General features: G+C 36.2%; 2 protein-coding genes across 2 annotated transcripts in view; one reads left to right on the forward strand and one right to left on the reverse strand.

Annotated features, from left to right (window-relative positions):
* Nucleotides 1-1,635, reverse strand: part of LOC144968716 (uncharacterized) — a 63,829-nt gene extending 62,194 nt beyond the window's left edge. The window contains exon 1 of the mRNA XM_078907329.1: nucleotides 799-1,635. The gene's annotated coding sequence lies outside the window, so the exon portion shown is untranslated. The remainder of the gene's footprint in view (nucleotides 1-798) is intronic.
* A 9,500-nt stretch (nucleotides 1,636-11,135) lies between these two features.
* The window catches only part of LOC144968723 (dihydrolipoyllysine-residue succinyltransferase component of 2-oxoglutarate dehydrogenase complex, mitochondrial-like), a 30,400-nt gene continuing 24,222 nt past the window's right edge, over nucleotides 11,136-17,313 (forward strand). Inside the window, exon 1 of the mRNA XM_078907343.1 lies at nucleotides 11,136-11,371. Within this exon, the coding sequence (XP_078763469.1) occupies nucleotides 11,291-11,371 (81 nt within the window). The 5' untranslated portion in view covers nucleotides 11,136-11,290. The remainder of the gene's footprint in view (nucleotides 11,372-17,313) is intronic.

Below are 17,313 nucleotides of genomic sequence, written 5' to 3' on the forward strand. Positions count from 1 at the left end.
CACAAACTCACCACATACTCACTGAAACTCACCAAAGCTCAACATAAACTCACCGAAACTCACCAAAAATCACCCAAAAACTCACCAAACATGATTGGTACATCTTATGAACTAAATTATTCACTGTTTAATAATTTACATAATATGCCAATGGAGACCCAGTTGGTTCTTTGAAAAAATAAAAAGTCCCCGATTTTAACAAGAGTTGTGTTGTAGAGAATAGTGTCTGCTGATAAAGAAGAAGGAGGTGAAGAAGAAGAAGAAGAAGAAGAAGAAGAAGAAGAAGAAGAAGAAGAAGAAGAAGAAGAAGAAGAAGAAGAAGAAGATGAAGAAGAAGGAGGAGGAGGAGAAGGAGGAGGAGGAGGAAGAGGAGGAGGAGGAAAAGGATGAGGATGAGAAGAAAGAAGAGACACCCCCCCCCCTCCTCTCAAACAAAATACAACCCCTCCCCCTTTAAAAAAAAAACGAGCTTTTATGTAGCGCAATATCCACTAAATGTGCTCAAACCGCTTTAAAAAGAAGGAGGAGAGGGAGGAGGATGAGGAAGAAGAAGAAGAGGAGGAGGAGGAGAAGGAGAAGAAGAAGAAGAAGAAGAAGAAGAAGAAGAAGAAGAAGAAGAAGAAGAAGAAGAAGAAGAAGAAGAAGAAGAAGAAGAAGAAGAAGAAGAAGAGGAGGAGGAGGAGAACACGAAGAAGAAGAATACTACAAAATTTACATTGAGAGTTCTGAAATCAAACTCTAACCGCATGAAAAAGAAAATCTAGTGAAATTTCATTGGATGAAAAAAACAACTCTTACCTGTGCTATCACAAAGTGTCCAAGTTGTATCTTCGCAATGTTTCTCGATTTCCGATATATCACAGAATCATACTTTCCATCAATGAAATAATATAATCTTGATAAAATTTGATGATATTCAATACACTGTATATTCTATTTATATCATCGATCAATCAGCAACCACAATTTTCCGATATCCGAATTTATTGAAATCAATGACGAAGAATAAAAAAAACCGAACAAAAATAGTTCACTTAAAAATATGCATTGTTTTTTTTTTCTTCTTTTGCCTTTTAAAAAAAATTCTCACAAATGTATCTACACTAAGTGAACATCAGAAAAGGTGATGATGCTTGCTGCGAGTAAAATCCGAAAGAAAACAATCTTGCATGTAACTTGAATCGTGTAATATGACAAAAGTGGCAATCGGTGACACACAACATTAAATGGCACCTGGACAAGACAAGTGACTTTATATTATTATCCTCGTCTCTTCTTCTTGTTCCTCCTACGTGACAAGAGTTTATGCCGAATCCAAGTCGCCTAGAGGGGCGGGGCTAAGCAATGTCAAGAAGGTTGAGCGGCTCGGTTTTCTCCTGGCAACGCGTGATGGCTTTCCGCTATTGGCTAGAAGACGCCAGTCTGTCGCCGCGTCATTGGCTTAGGACGACAAGAGAGAGCTTAAGAATGGCGGGCCTGTCACTCAAGACAAACACCTCTCGCCTCCTCCTCCTCCTCCTCCTCTTCATCGCACTCTTCCTCCTTCGCACTCTTCGTCTTTGAAGCGTGACTACAATATTGCCATTTTTGTCTGTGTGACTGTGTGTGACTGTGTCAGAGCGCGCGCGCGCGTGTGTGTATTCGAGAGATGATGACACAGCGCGCGTGGCAGAAGAATCGAAGGAGATACCCGCAGAACAAACGCATGGATGGCGAACTGTTGGCGACACGCATCGCCCGCTCGGTTCATTTTGAATTAAACTTTTTTATATTTTTTTTTTGGGTCAAAATTAGCGGAGCGGAACCGAAACTAACTTAATCAAGATGCGAGGCGCGTGTCGCGAGTTATTGATAATGAGAGAACAAGGGGACGAATTTTGAAATTAAAATTACAAAAATTGCTATTGTTAGTCAAGAGTTAGTAACTCACTCTGCTTGAGTTTAAAATAACTTACTAATTTTAACGATTGTTGTTACAAGACGTAAAAGGACTGTTATTATTACAATTGCAAAGTCATTCACTTAGATTATTAAAAACCGATGTATTAAAAAAAAAAAAAAAAAAAAAAAGAAAGAAGAAAAGAACAACAACAAAAATAAAAACAAAAACAAAACAAAACAAAACAACAACAACAACAACAACAAAACAACAAAAACAAAACAACAAAACAAAAAACAAAAAACAAAAAAAACAAAACAAAAACAAAAATAAAAACAAAACAACAACAACAACAACAACAACAACAACAACAACAAAACAAAACATTACAAATAACCAAAAAAAAAAGGCTTTTATAGAGCGCAATATCCACCAAACGTGCTCAAAGCGCTTTACAAAGGGCCCCTGACCAACAGCAATATGCAACATTTAGAACAAGACATTAAGTAGGCAATCCCTTTTATCTCGAAGCATCACAAGTTTAAACTCCAGCAAAAAACACACAGGGTAAAAGGATTCCACCCCACCCTCCCTTCCATCTATTTTGGAGAGTCAGGAGCCGCCACTGTGCTGAGCCAAAAACAGTTGACAGCAGAATTTCACGATTAAAAAGTCGAGTTACTTCATAGGGGCGAAGCATTCCTAGTATCAATTGTTTGTTCGTGTCATAGATTTATAGATGGTCATCAGACTGACGACTTTTTGCGAGTACCGTTGAAAATGATAAACTCCTTTTGATGTCATAAATTTGTGATGCACAGTTTGTCACACACCGATATATTACTTCGTTTAATTCACATAGGAAATGGCCACCCTCCAAAATTGTGCACTATCTATGTCGGCAAACACCCCCCCCCCTCCACCACAAAAAATCCCCCCAAAATAAAAACAAATAACAAAGAAAAACAACAAGAAAACTAAAACATAAATAAACAAAAACAAACAAAAAAAAAAAAGACCAAAAAAAAAAAAAAATAATGATAAAAAAAATAAAAAAAATAACACAAACAAAAAGAAAAAAAAAAAAAAGACAAAAACATAACAAAACAAAAATAAAATGATAAAAAAACAAACCCAAAAATAAACCAAACAAAATAAACGAAACAAACAAAACAAAACTTAACAAAACAAAACAACAAGGCAAAAAACAAACAAACTAAATAAAAACAAATGAAAAACAAAACAATCCAAGCAAAAAACCCTCAACAAAACAACCCCCTCCCAACAAATAAAAAACCAACAAATAAAACAAAACAAACAAGAATTAAAAAAGAAACAAACAAAAAACAAAACAAAAGCAAAACAAAAAACAACCCCCCCCCCCTAAAAAACACGCAGTTATTTCTATTTCTTTAAGTTCGATTGATATTTCTTAAAATCTCATTAGGTGTTTAATAAGAAACAAATTAACAAAATCCTTCTCGACCTCCCTTAGGTGGACTCGGGATGCCACTGTTGATGTGTCTTTTATATCGCTTCCAAGTTGCTTTCTCTCTTGTCATGGAATTAGATTGGTTGGTTTTGCCCCAAACCCTGGCTGGGGTCCTTAGCTGTGAGGGAAACAGTGAAATATAATTTGCTTTCTATGATTTTTTTTCTTCTCCATTCTCATCAGGTTATATTTGTTATTAATGTGGTTTGTGGCATTTGAATCAAGTGTATCCAGCTTGACTTGGGGTTCTCTGCTTGTCCTTAGGCTGTAGGGCATAATTTATTCAGTAATGTCTCAGAGTGAAATAATATGTCAATGTGCACACTGGCTAAGAGTGGATATAGTACTGTTTCAGAGTCATACATTGTCTATGGAGTTTATCAAGGTTTCTATAGCTCTAAACGGACAAAAGAAATTGCTTGCTATCCTTTGGGTAGGACAATGTCTATAACAAAGTAGGTATTTTTTGCCTTTTCTAACAGACCCATCTACCCAATCGTTGTTGGGTGGACAGGGGGGGGGGGGGGGGGGGGGGGGGGACAGGGTCAGAAAAATTCTCAACTACACCCGTTTGAAGCGAGTGCTCCTCTACTGGGCTATCGGGCCCCCAAGACTGGATATAGCGAATGCTTTAATGAAGCGAAGCGCTATATCCACACCATGTGTTCAACGCGCTTTACAAGAGTGTCTCAAGCCAACATAATTAATTAGCATGTATGACAATACATGGTTCTAATTAATACGTCGATGTTTAATTGTTTTTCGAAAAAGACAACGCCATGGACTTACCAGTTAACTGCTGTACTCTCGAAAAACATGTCGTGTCTTATAAAATTTGGCCAGAAAACTCGTCCGTCATATCGATTGATTTAAATGACCCTCGTCTTGGCAAAAACTCTCAAATCTGGGATTTCGCATAGTCTCAGGTTTGAGAATTTTTGTCAAGACGAGGATCATTTAAATCGATCAATAGTCGACAAGTTTTCTGGTCAAAAAAATAAATAGGCCACGACATGTCTTTCCAGATTAAAATAATATAATAATAAAATAACATTCATTAATTCATACCCATGGAGAAATTTTTCTTTATGGTCTAATCCAAGGGAAGACTGGAATAATCCAGGCGTCAGTTGCAGTGCAGAGCCGCGAAGTGAGCTAAGATGGTGACTTACTTAAGGCCACACAGAGAGGAGGGTGATCGAACCCGGTACCTTTTGGGTACGAAGCAAGGACCGCATCGCTGAGCCATGCTGTCCCATGGGTCGTTGTTACTGCCAGTGGCGTGGCATGCTTACAGTATAAGGTGGTGCCAGAATCGGAAGGAAATGACTTAAAACATATTATATTTGCAAATACAAAAGAAAGAAAAAAATATGCAGAATATACTTACTAAAATAAGTAAGAGGTGGTATTTACTATTTCTCAGTTTTATTTTTAAAAATGCTATAATCCATGTTTAAAAGATGTATGCGGTGCCAGGCACCAAATCAACCAATATTGACACGCCCCTGGTTACTGCAATTAATAACTGGTTAAAACCTAAGTTTTCTGAGACCACGCGACTAAAGATTGAACCTGTACGAAGGACTCAACTTTCATCGCCAGAAATTTGGCTTGGAGCGAAATCTACAGGTCACACAAACAGGTAGGTCCACTATTTGAGTCCCGCTTTTTTGAGTGCTCAAAGTTGAGTCCTTAGAAAAGGATCTTTACTCGCACTCTCTCGCCGTACTCAGGTGCAAAGTGAGTACACGACTGTTAAAAAGGAATTGTAATTTTATATACATTAATTTGTAAAAATAACTTAACCCTTTTATACGCTAAATTACGATTGTTTAACTATGTGTTAAAGTCAAGAATTTCATATCACTTAAAAGAGCATTTATTAAACTACAGGCATGCTTAGTTATTATATATATATATATATATATATATATATATATATATATATATATATATATATTATATATATATATATAAATATATATATATATTATATATATGTGTATATATATATATATATATATATATATATATATATATATTTATATACATATATATTACAATGGATTACGCCGACTGATGAAGTGTAAAAAACACAGAAACGAGTCGTCTCGGCCAAAAAAATGTGAGTGAAAATTTACATTTATATATATATATATATATATATATATTATATATATATATATATATATATATATATATATATATATATATATATATTATATATATATATATATATATATATGAGCGTTGGTGGGTATTTGTAGGTAAGAGAGTGCTCGATAATGTTGGTTAGAGCATATAAAGATAAATAAGGTCACTCACTTATTTTTTGCCGGTCGGCAAAAATCATTTTGTATTTAGACGGTCTACTTTGATTTCAATTAGTTTACTCTTGAAAACATGTCGAAACTGAGCGTCGAAGAGAGAGAGAGAGAGAGAGAGAGAGAGAGAGAGAGAGAGAGAGAGAGAGAGAGAGAGAGAGAGAGAGAGAGAGAGAGAGTTCGTCAAACTGGCCAATCATGCTAAACGGTCACTAGCTGAGGTTGTACAGCTTTATTAGAGCTACCTGCTATTCTATTATCGCAAAGTTCAAAGCTGAAAGGGCATGTGAGAGATCAATAGCGGACAGGTCAACCTAGAGTAATAAGGGCCAATAATGATGGAACATTAGTTCGAAACAAAACCAACCTCTCTTACGCCTGACATCACTGTGAAAAACAACATTTCAAGATGGACAGCGTTAGGAAGACTTGCAACGGACTCAGAGAGAGAGAGAGAAGGTATCCGTGCAACCTCAACAAAGTGAGAATAAGACATTGATGGTGCTCGAGTGACCAGCTGTCAATCCAGACCGCTATCTTATTGAGCACTTCTGAGATATCCTCAAAAGACCTACAAGGGAACAATAGATCCAAGCAAGGAATGCTTACGAGCTTTGGGATATTGTTGCATAAGAGTAGAATTCGTCACAGTAAAATGACATAAACTCCTTGATAAACTCTATGGGGAGACTTGTCCGAGCAATGATTGTAATTCGCGGGAGCCATACACGTTACTGACTTTTTGAGTCAACGTTTTCCTCTCTTTCCGAAGCAGAGCGACCCAACTTGTATTCTTTGGGTCGTTGTGCCTTTGCTCAATTCTGTAATATATCATATATGTCCAATTTTGTCTCTTATTCTCAAATGAATTGAATTAACAAGTTACTTTTGAACATGTATTTATAACCTTACAAGCGTCATGTCTCATCATACATTTTACGATTTGTTGATGGTTGGGGAACACTTGTAAAGTGCTTTGACCACGTTTGGTGGATAAAGCGCTATATAAATGCTCAAGTGCTCAAGTTGGGTACTTCTTGTTCAGAGCATAGAATTAAACGAATGAGAATACGTACGAAGCCTAAAAAGTGTCCACCAATGAAAGCATTCAGCGCCATTTTGTTGTTGGCTGAGAATGTAGTAATTACCATTCATTCGGTATCTATGTCAACATAACAACACAAGAAAAACAACAAACAATATCAAAATCCACAATAAAATGTTTCAGAACTGTTGCGTATATTTATGGCACAACGAAGCTGTCAAAAAATGAAGTTAGAGAATGTGTGTAATCATGTATTATAATAACCTGTAATGTGTTTTCCAACCACCACATCATCTACTACTACAACCACCACCACAATATCATCACTAACACTACTACTACAACCACCAGCCCCACATCATTATCACTACCACTACTACTACACCACCACCAGCACATCATCATCACTACCACTACTACAATCACCACAACCACATCGTCATCACTACCACTACTACTGCAACCACCACCACCATATCATCATCATTACGACTACTACCACAACCACCACCACCACTACTACTACAACCACCACCACATCACTACCTCAACTACTACAACCACCACCACAATAGCATCACTACCACTACTACTACAACCACCACAACCACATCGTCATCACGACCACTACTACTACAACCACCACCATATCATTACCATTACCAATACTACTACAACCACCACAACCACATCGTCATCACGACCACTACTACTACAACCACCACCATATCATTACCATTACCAATACTACTACAACCACCACAACCACATCATCATCACTACCACTACTACTACAACCACCACCACATCATCATCACTATCACTACTACTACAACTACAACCACCACCACATTATCATCACTACCACTACTACTACAACCACCACCACCATATCATCATCATTGAAATATTTTTTTTTTTAATTGAGCTTTATATAGTGCAATATCTACTAAATGTGCTCAAAGCGCTTTACAAGGGGTCCCTGGTCAACATTTAACATGTAGGACGGGACATGACGCCTGTTAGGCGATATTACAATTTTTCGGACAAAGACAACTCTGTTAACGGCCAGGTACTCATTTTACACCTGAGTACGGTGAGAGAATGTGAGTAAAGAGCCTTTCCAAGGACTCAACTATGCGCCGAGCGCGAGGCTCGAACCCAGGACCTTCCGATCCGGAAGCGAGTGTCATACTTCTAGACCACATAGCCGCATCATTACCACTACTACTACAAACACCACCACCACATCATCATCACGACCACTGCTACTACAACCACCACCACCACCATATTATTACCATTACCACTACTACTACAACCACCACCACATCATCATCACTACCACTACTACTACAACTACAATCATCACCACCACCACATCATCATCACTATTACTACTACAACTACAACCACCACCAATACCACATCACCTCACTAACACTCAGTACTACAATCACTACCATTAGGTTTTGGAGCTTTACTTCATTTGAAATAAGGAAACTTCGGAATTGTATTTGGCATTGTGTTTATATATCATAATATAATTCTAATCAGTTATCTATTTAGAACTAGATACTATACAATAGGTATGCCAAATACCACCCCAATTCCCCTTTCTTGTGTGCGGGAATTCCTCTTTCGGCATTGAAATTGAGTGTGAGAGAGTCATCACTACACACATAAACAACAGAAACAATTTAAAAACAAGACTATGACACGCAACCACTCACACACGAGGCTATACTATTTATCCTTTTCTCTATATAGAATAGGACAAGACAAACAATAGCTTGACTCTCGCTACACTTCGCATTGATGTTTGTCGTCTCACGAGTTCAACTCTCGGTCGACCTGTCAATATTCCTTTTTGCCTCGGACGTAATCATTAATAGAATGTTGTGTGGTTTTGACCGTGAAGAAAACCTTAAGAAGTCACATTTATATCATTTTAGAGAGATCGTTTTGAATAATTTTGAGTTAAACGAGCGAGCAGCAACTTGTTTTCATGAACGGCCGATCAGCGCTTGTTTACTATAGTAACGCGATTCCCAGCCAACATCAAAATGGCGGATATTTTTCTCATCGAGGCCGCTGGTTGGTTAGCCAATAAGAGCACCGCACGGTTTCCATTGGGTAAATTCCTTGGTTCAGAGTCATTAAGGAGATCTCAGACTAGACACATTGATTGAATGTGACCAACCGTCTCAAAACGGTTTTCGCGGTGACTTATATGTTTCCTATCAAAGTTATAGTGGGAAATAAGACTTTTGGTTTAATTTCATAAAATGAACGAAGTTGACATCACTCAGCTATTTATTATTCTTTTTAGACAGCCAGTTCAATGATTAGTACTCACTTAATTATATCTGTCAGACTATAAATAAAGTTTTGGATGTTATGTACAGCCCATTTGGGTAAACCTGTGTGGATCTTACTCAAACTCGTGTATCATACCTGTAACTTTCTTACCTTTCCAATGGTGTATGAATAATGCCAATGTGACCACCAATTATAAAGCTATGTGCTGTTGATTACTGATATTTTTAAATTTAAACTTCGCTCTTTCATGAATTTAACTGTGGCTTTTAGCATTTCAGCCATACCCCAGCTGATGATACCGCTGGGTGAAGGCCTGTTTCATACCACATGAGCACAAAGCTACACGTGAGTCTAAACATAAGTTCTTTTTAAATACAAAATTATATGATACATTTTCATTTCTAACAAATCTTTGGAATTCTTTGTCATGTTTTAGCAAGGTGCTGAATCATTTTTAGTGAACTATCATTTATTCAAAAAAAAAAAAAAAAAAAAAAAAACACACACAAAAAAAACCCCCAAAAAACAACAACAACAACAACAAAAAAACAAAAACAAAAAACAAACAAATAAAATAAAGAAGCAAATAATAACAACAAAAAACACAAAACAAAAAACAAAAAATAACCAACAAACAGAAAGCACAAACAAAAAATAAACAAAACAAAAAACCCTAAAAAATAAATAACAAAAAACAAAAAACAAAAAACAAAAAAACAAAACAAAAACACAACAAAACCCAACAAAAACAAAAACAAAACAAAACAAAAAAAAAAACCTAAAAAGAAACAAAACGAAAAAAGCCTCAACAACCCCGGCCCCCCCCCCCTCCCCAACAACAATAGAAAAGAAAAAAAAAACAAACAAAAAATAAAAAAAAAAACCAAAAAAAAAACAAACAAAAGAAGAAACTAACTCCCCCCCCCCCTCCAATAAATAACAAACAGCAAACAAATAAAAAACAGAGAAAACAGAAAACATCCCTCCCCCCCTAAAAAAAAACAATAAAAAAACAAACAAAAACAAAAAACAAAAAACAAACAAATCAAAACAACAAACCCCCCCCCCAAAAAAAAAAAAAAAAACAAAAACAAAAAAAAAAAAACAAAAAAAAAAACAGAAAACAAAAACAAACAAAAAACAAAACAAAACCAAAACAAAATAAACCCTGAGTTTGAGCTTATATGCACTGGACGGAGACTAAAAGAAATGAAGACAACATTGAAACAAGAATTTAAAATAGCCAAACAGATATTTATTTATAAACCAAGGAAGAAGCGTTGTCTTATGTCATACGTACTGACCATACTGCCTATTACTATAAGCAGTCTCTAAACTCTATCATACACACACTATTAATACTAGAATTAATCGGACATGGTTCAGCGATGTTGAGCGTGGTCAGTGACCGGATGGTGGCAACGATTGTAAAAACTGTTGTGTCTTTGGGTAAGGCATTTGATTCACATTTACTCACTCAACTTAGGAGTACACGATATTGTGGGATATTGTGAGAGTGTTCGTGCTAGTTAAAAAAAATGCACAGACGAACTGTGCAATATAAATATACATTTGGTTCTACACGACCGTTAGGGGGATGAATGAAGTAATGTGAAGCTTATTGAGCATGCTGATTCAGTGAAAATAAGGTATGAATATTCATATTTATTTATCATTAATTTTAAATTAATACTTCTTCTCACATTAGGTCACCTAGATGGAAGGAGGTGGCCGGAAAGGAGTGTTATAGAAGCCAATTGTTTTTGTTGTTGTTAGTATTTATCATTCCTAATAACCCCTATATCCACGCCTTTTATAAGAAATGGGACAAATGATTTTGAAGTGTATAAAGGTTATATAGTCAATGTGTTAAAAATGAAAATTTGATTTTTAAGGCAATGGCGAATTTTGAAAATATTGGTTATGATGTTTAGACTCATTATTTATTTTAATTAATACATGTACACACATCTAATCCAATAAGATCGGAGTAAACAGAGCGATTTAATCAATGTTTCATATCGTATGAATAAACCGACGACTGTTTTCTGTTTATGTCGCTATGGAGTTGGACCACATCGTTGGTTGGACCAACATCTGCTATTCCAGAGTTGGACCATTTTATAAGGGATCAAAATTTCAACGAGTAACAGTCGGATTCAACGGAAGCGCTCTTTTGCGCATGCGAGAACTGAGAATCACTGACCTTCCTATCGTCATCCGCCATGCTAAGTTCACCGAAAATGAGATACTTGGGTCAATTTCGATGGCTAATTTCTAGCCGCAGCCAACATCTGAGACCAAAGGTATGCGATTTCTTACACTATGCGTTTTCTAATTTTGTTGTTTTTCATGTTTTACCCAGCTCCAACATTTATGTTTTTATTCTCAATGACGGAAGACTTCTTGTTGACAATCCCACCTCTCAATTTCTTGGAATCAAAGTTTGTTGTTGACATTGTTTATGTCGTGCTTTCAAAGTCAATGGGTCGCGTATTATTTATGTGTTGGTGTAATAATGTTAACGATATGTAAATTAAAAGTACACATTCTCAATGCTTTTTGATTTGACTCCATGTTCTAAGCATTCAAAATTTAAGTAACTGATTATGTGCTAAGGCGAAAGTGAAAGTAAAAACAAAAACTCATTTCAGTTTCAGCATCTCACCACTACTCACTCAGTCGATGACAATTCAGTTCAGTAGTGACGGTTCAGTATCAGATCGATTCACTTGTATAAGGTGGCATGCTTGGATCAGATTATCAAACCTGGAATGATGTTTATGATTATGAAACTGCCAAATCATAAAGAAAAAAAAATCAGACTGCCTGCTGAACTGTTGAGTCGTCAGTCTTGTACTTGAACTTGTGATATTGACATTGGGACTTGATGAATGACAGTGGATTTTTAAAAAAATCATTCTATCAAATTGTTATTTTAATTATATTAACATTCATAGATGGTGATGCACAATGATGTGCATGTCAATCAGGTTCCTTCACTTGGAAAATTATCCTCTAAATTGATATTGATATTGGTGGCAAGATTGTAGTTGGTCCTGGATTTGGTATGCAAATTTTGGTTTGATAAGTGAAATCACAGGATCAAGATTTGTGGCCTTAGATTTAGAGACAAGTCCTGTTAATTAGGCTAAGTAGGTTGACTTGAATTTTCATTAACATTCACTTGAAAGTAACCCAGTTGTATTTCAGGAATGTACTTATTACAGTACAGCTTTCTTTGCGCTTAAAATTTTTTCATAACTTTATTTTCATTTAAAGAATATTCCCTTTTGACTAGTGATGTGACTTTGATCACCGTTTGCTTTTTACAAGTAATGCTGACAATACTGAAATTAAGCTTTCTGGCCATTCTTAAACGACCTTTATGACATCAAATGACCTTTCAAAAATTTGTTCTCTTCTTTTTAAAGTTATGACACTCGTTGACTTTCATCTATCTTTTTAGAAAGAAAGCAAACGCAGATGACCTTGAAATTCTGTATTTTTAAATCACGCGCAATATGCATTTTAACACTTCAAGTGGGTGTGCTTTTGACAGCTGGTGGTCTACTGAGGTATGATAGATGGGAGACGTAATTTTATTTTTAGTAATATAACACCTTGGATATATAGTCAAATCTGCTTAATCGCACACCGTCAGGAGTTCGGGTTAGTTCGATTAAGAGGAGTTTGTGATTAAGCAGAGAAGCTAAAAATAGCATCTAAGCACCTGTTTTCATGTGCCATTCATGAAAGACCTTCCTCTCTGAGTTTTCTACAGGCTTTGGACTGTCATGTGACATGGTGTCATTAGAAGTTTTTTTTGTTTTTGTTTGTTTGTTTGTTTTGAATTTGGATGTATGTTTTTTAGATTCCTTTTTCTTTTTTTTTTTCCCTTTTCTTTCAACAACAAAATGTGACATTATTGTTGTTAGAATAATAATCCTGAAGCGTTAATTGGTTTCTATTCTGAGTAACTTTGTTTATAAACCCTTGTCTCCAATCTCGCCAAAGTTGGTAGTTCATCTGTCAAGCATTCTTCTTGGATGAAGCGGCGTAGTTTGTTCACCGTATCAATTCTTTCAGTGTTTGTCAGGGGTGGTGGGCCACTTTCCAGTGACTCATCCTCATCTACATTATCCAGGTGTCTTTTGTGTGGCTAAACGGAGTCCAGTAGCTCCTGAGATGTCAGTTCACGTCTGATGGGTATATTGTTGGCCATTGTGACGAATTGATAGGATGCTTCGGCTGAAAAGTTGTGTGGAATGGTAACAGATAAAATTAAGGTGTAGTGATTAAAAGCGAAGGTGTGCAAATAAGTGGAGCGATTATATAGAAAAAAAAAAAAAAGTTTTCGGGAGTGTGTAGCGTATAAGCGGACTGAATTGTATCTGGTAGAAAGCTTGCCAATCAAATATACACTCCTATGACGTTACGACATAAGGAGTGCCAAAAAAAGTGAGAGAGGTGGTGTCTTCAGACTTTCGCTGCATTTTGCCTTGAATTTGCGCCACTTAGAGACTGAAATCAATGCCCAAGGATTTCCGTGACATCAGCATTGCTAATCAAATACGAGTCAGTTTCCGTCATACTTTACTCATCTTTTGTGCATAAAATGATTTTAAAAGCAGTTAAACAGTAATACAGTTGATTCCGTTTAATCGCACATCAGTTAATCGCACACTCCTGTTACACACTACACATTCCCTAAAAATGGAATAATTTCTTTATAATCGCTCTGCTTAATCCAGGCCTGTAAATCTTCCGACAATTGTCGGAATTCCGACAGTACGATTTTGCTCTATAAATTCTGATATTAAAAGAATTAAAAAAAAATATTATACAACAAAAATATATATATTCTTTACGTCAAAAGACAGAACCAACTAAAAAGAAAATAAAAGTGTTTTATTTTGTGCCTCGACGAGAGTCTTATTTAAAAAAACAAACAAACATTGTACTTATCTCGTCAAAGACAAAACAAACCAGACAGCATTCCATCTTGTCAATAATTATCACCACCTTCACACTCCCCGGACACGTACGTATTCACTGCCTACTGTCTGCCTGCACGTAGCTAGTTGTGTTGGTCGCTCGCGTTCGCGAGTCGTCGATCACACACAACGTAGTCAGTAATCAACTAACACACATAGCGTGTTGGGGACCGGGCTGTTTCTTTCTATTTTGCTACCGACACACACACGTCATTCCGTTCTACTTTTTTTCAGTTCAGTTCATTATCTCTATCCGGTTGAAAGTGAACCGGAAAATTATGAATGCGAAATAAATATTTTTCTTTGTATGAAAAGGTGAATGAATGCTTATCGGAAGTTTTTGCTCCTTTGGCCTACGACCGATTCTCTTTTCCTCTATTCTCACACGATTGTAGTTTTTCAGTTATTTATTAATTCAATTATTCTTCTTATTCAATATGCCTGAAGTATTTTTAGATCGCAGTTGCGACTTACTTCTTACCTTTGAAGGTGTTAAAAATAAATTTAAATGGTCATGGTTGGAAGAACGGCGATTTCTTCTCTTGCTATGTGAGGAAAATTGAAGCACCGGGAATAGCATTTGTGTCATATCTGGGTTGTGTTGTTAATCCACTTTTTTGGTTTTGTTGGTCTGTTTTCGCATCCTTGAAAAGTTCAGACAATTTTTTCACCAACCATTTACAGGCCTGTTAATCACACACCTTCTTGGTTAATCGCCGCACCGTCATTCCATCTTGATTGGAGAATATCTAAACGTCATAAGGGTAGCAATAAAAGACTTATGTGCGCACACATGCATGTGTTTTAGCGAGATTGCATGTGTGCATCTATGTGGGTGTGAAGTTTTAATTGTCAACAGATGATAGTACCCCTGACAAACACCGAAAAATTGAAATGTTAACAAACTTCTTCGCATCATCCAAGAAGAATGCTTGACAGATGATCTACAAACTTTGGGGAGATTGGAGTCAAGGGTTTATAAACAGCTTGCACAGAATAGAAAGCAATCAACGCTCCAAGATTACTATTCTTACAAACAATAATGTCACATTAAGTTGTCAATAAAACATAAAAAAGAAGAAAACAAATGAAAAATATTCTCCCCCCAAAAAAACAAAGCAAATAAAACAACAAAAAAACAAAACCAATAAAACCCAACCCTCTAATGAGGCTATGTCTTGAACAAGCCAGTCCCAAACCCGTAGAAAACTCAGAGTGGCACATGAAAACTGGTGCTTAGATGGTATTTTTAGCTTCTCTGCTTAATCGCACACTCTGCTTACTTGATTCACTAAACCAAACTCCCGATGGTTTGCGATTAAGCAGAGTCGACTGTATTAGAATGAATAATTATTGGACACCTAGACCGGTCTAGTCGAGTGTGTTTTGGAACAGAATATGAAAATGAGAAACTGGTACAATGTAGAAGTGAATAAATAAATAATTTAAATCATAAAGCAAATGTACCTTCATTTATCTAGACCTTTTTAAGGTTGGGAATATAAAATTTTCATGGCTTTATGAAACTGATGTTGACAACTGAGGAATAAAACGTGTCAAAAAGTGGTACAATACTCTAGTGGTTTGAATTTGTTATAGTGCTACCCACCCTTACATAAAAACATATGTATTCGTTTTCTGTTCTTTTGTACACATTTTGTTGAGGATCAAATGCATTATTTCATTTCTGTTATTTAACAGAAAAAAAGCATACATTTTTTTTTGTGTACTTCAACACTGTATTTTGTCTCATGACCCTGGCACTTATTGGATTTATAAGCCAATTCTGGCAGTCTATGATTTATATTGTCAATAAAGAGCTAAGTTTATTCATAATTTAAATGTAATAATATTGCTATGTTCTAATGCGTAATCGTCAGAATTTACGATTGTTTAATCGTTGGGCACCAGCTTACCGATATAGTTTGATATTAATTGGCTACAGTCGAACCCGCTTTATCGCACACCCTCATGAGTTTGGGTTAGTGCGTTTTTTCTTTTAAAATTTCTTTTTTTTATTCATGTTTCATCAACAACAAATTGTGACATTATTGTTTGTAAGAATGGTAATCGTGAAGTGTTGATTGTAGTAAAGCCTCCTCTCTTCTGCATTGTAAATGTCATTAGAGTCGTACTGCTGATGAAGTTGTTTCAAAACTGCATCTCTCCATTGGCTGGCATAAGAGACATCAGCATATTGTTTTTCGTCATGTTCTTTTTCAAGCACGACATTCTGTCGACCTTTCCATCTCGAGAGCCAGATTTCTAATGGGGAGAAAGACTTGCCTTAAGTTATGCCAGTTCAATCGCCTTTTGAGTGTATCAATGTGGACACGGACCGTGTAGATCAATCAAAAGATGAGACGCCAGTCCTCCCTGTAATCCTTTCTTATTGTTCAAGGCCCAGTAGAGGAAAACAATGCACAGGTAGAGAATTGCAATCGAGTAGTCAGACAATGTAAACAAAAACGGCATTGGGTGGACTGCGATCATGTTTCACACCTTGTGATGCAGACAGAGAGTTCTGAGTCAATTAGCCCATCGTGTCAGGTAATCCTTTGATGTCATATAACAAGCATTGCCCATCTGACCTAGTTGGGGTCAGAGGGACAGTGGAATTGCATTGACGGGAAAACTTGATACGATATTAACGTGTCGAACTTGTTCAATGAGAAACACATGTTCATAACCTTTTTTAACTGTATTTTTTATATATTTTTCTCAAATCAAGATGTAGCGATTAAGCAGAGAAGGTGTGCAATTAAGCGGAATGATTATATAGCAAAAAAAATCTGTTTTTCGGGAATGTGTAGTGTATAAGCGGAATTGCAATTAAGCGGAGTGAACTGTATTTTGATTTTTTAAAATTTGATCCGAGATGAAGTCACCCTGGAAAAGAGGGAGGTTTGATCAAACCCGGAAAGATTAGTATTCTAGACACTTTGAAAACATTGGTGATCTGAAAAAGGACCATCCATGGCCTACTATGAAAAGTGTAACCCACATTTTAGTAATAAAGCTTGTGGGCTTGTTCCAGACAATTTGATCTCCAGCTTCGCGAGTCCGCTGTTTATTGATAGAATTAGATCTCAACTGTAACAGATTTTATTTTTTTTTCATATTTGAATCCAGATTTTATTTCTTTGACTCAGCATGGTGTATAATCTTATGGTGAGGTTCAAGCTATTATGAGTAGGGTCGTTGCTTTAATAGAAGACAATGATAATAAAATTCTGATCATTGCTTTGTGT

This window comes from Berghia stephanieae, chromosome 1 (assembly GCF_034508935.2).
Source record: "Berghia stephanieae isolate SIO BIC M18660-M18661 chromosome 1, UCSD_Bste_1.3, whole genome shotgun sequence".
Classification (NCBI taxonomy): Eukaryota; Metazoa; Mollusca; class Gastropoda; order Nudibranchia; family Aeolidiidae; genus Berghia; species Berghia stephanieae.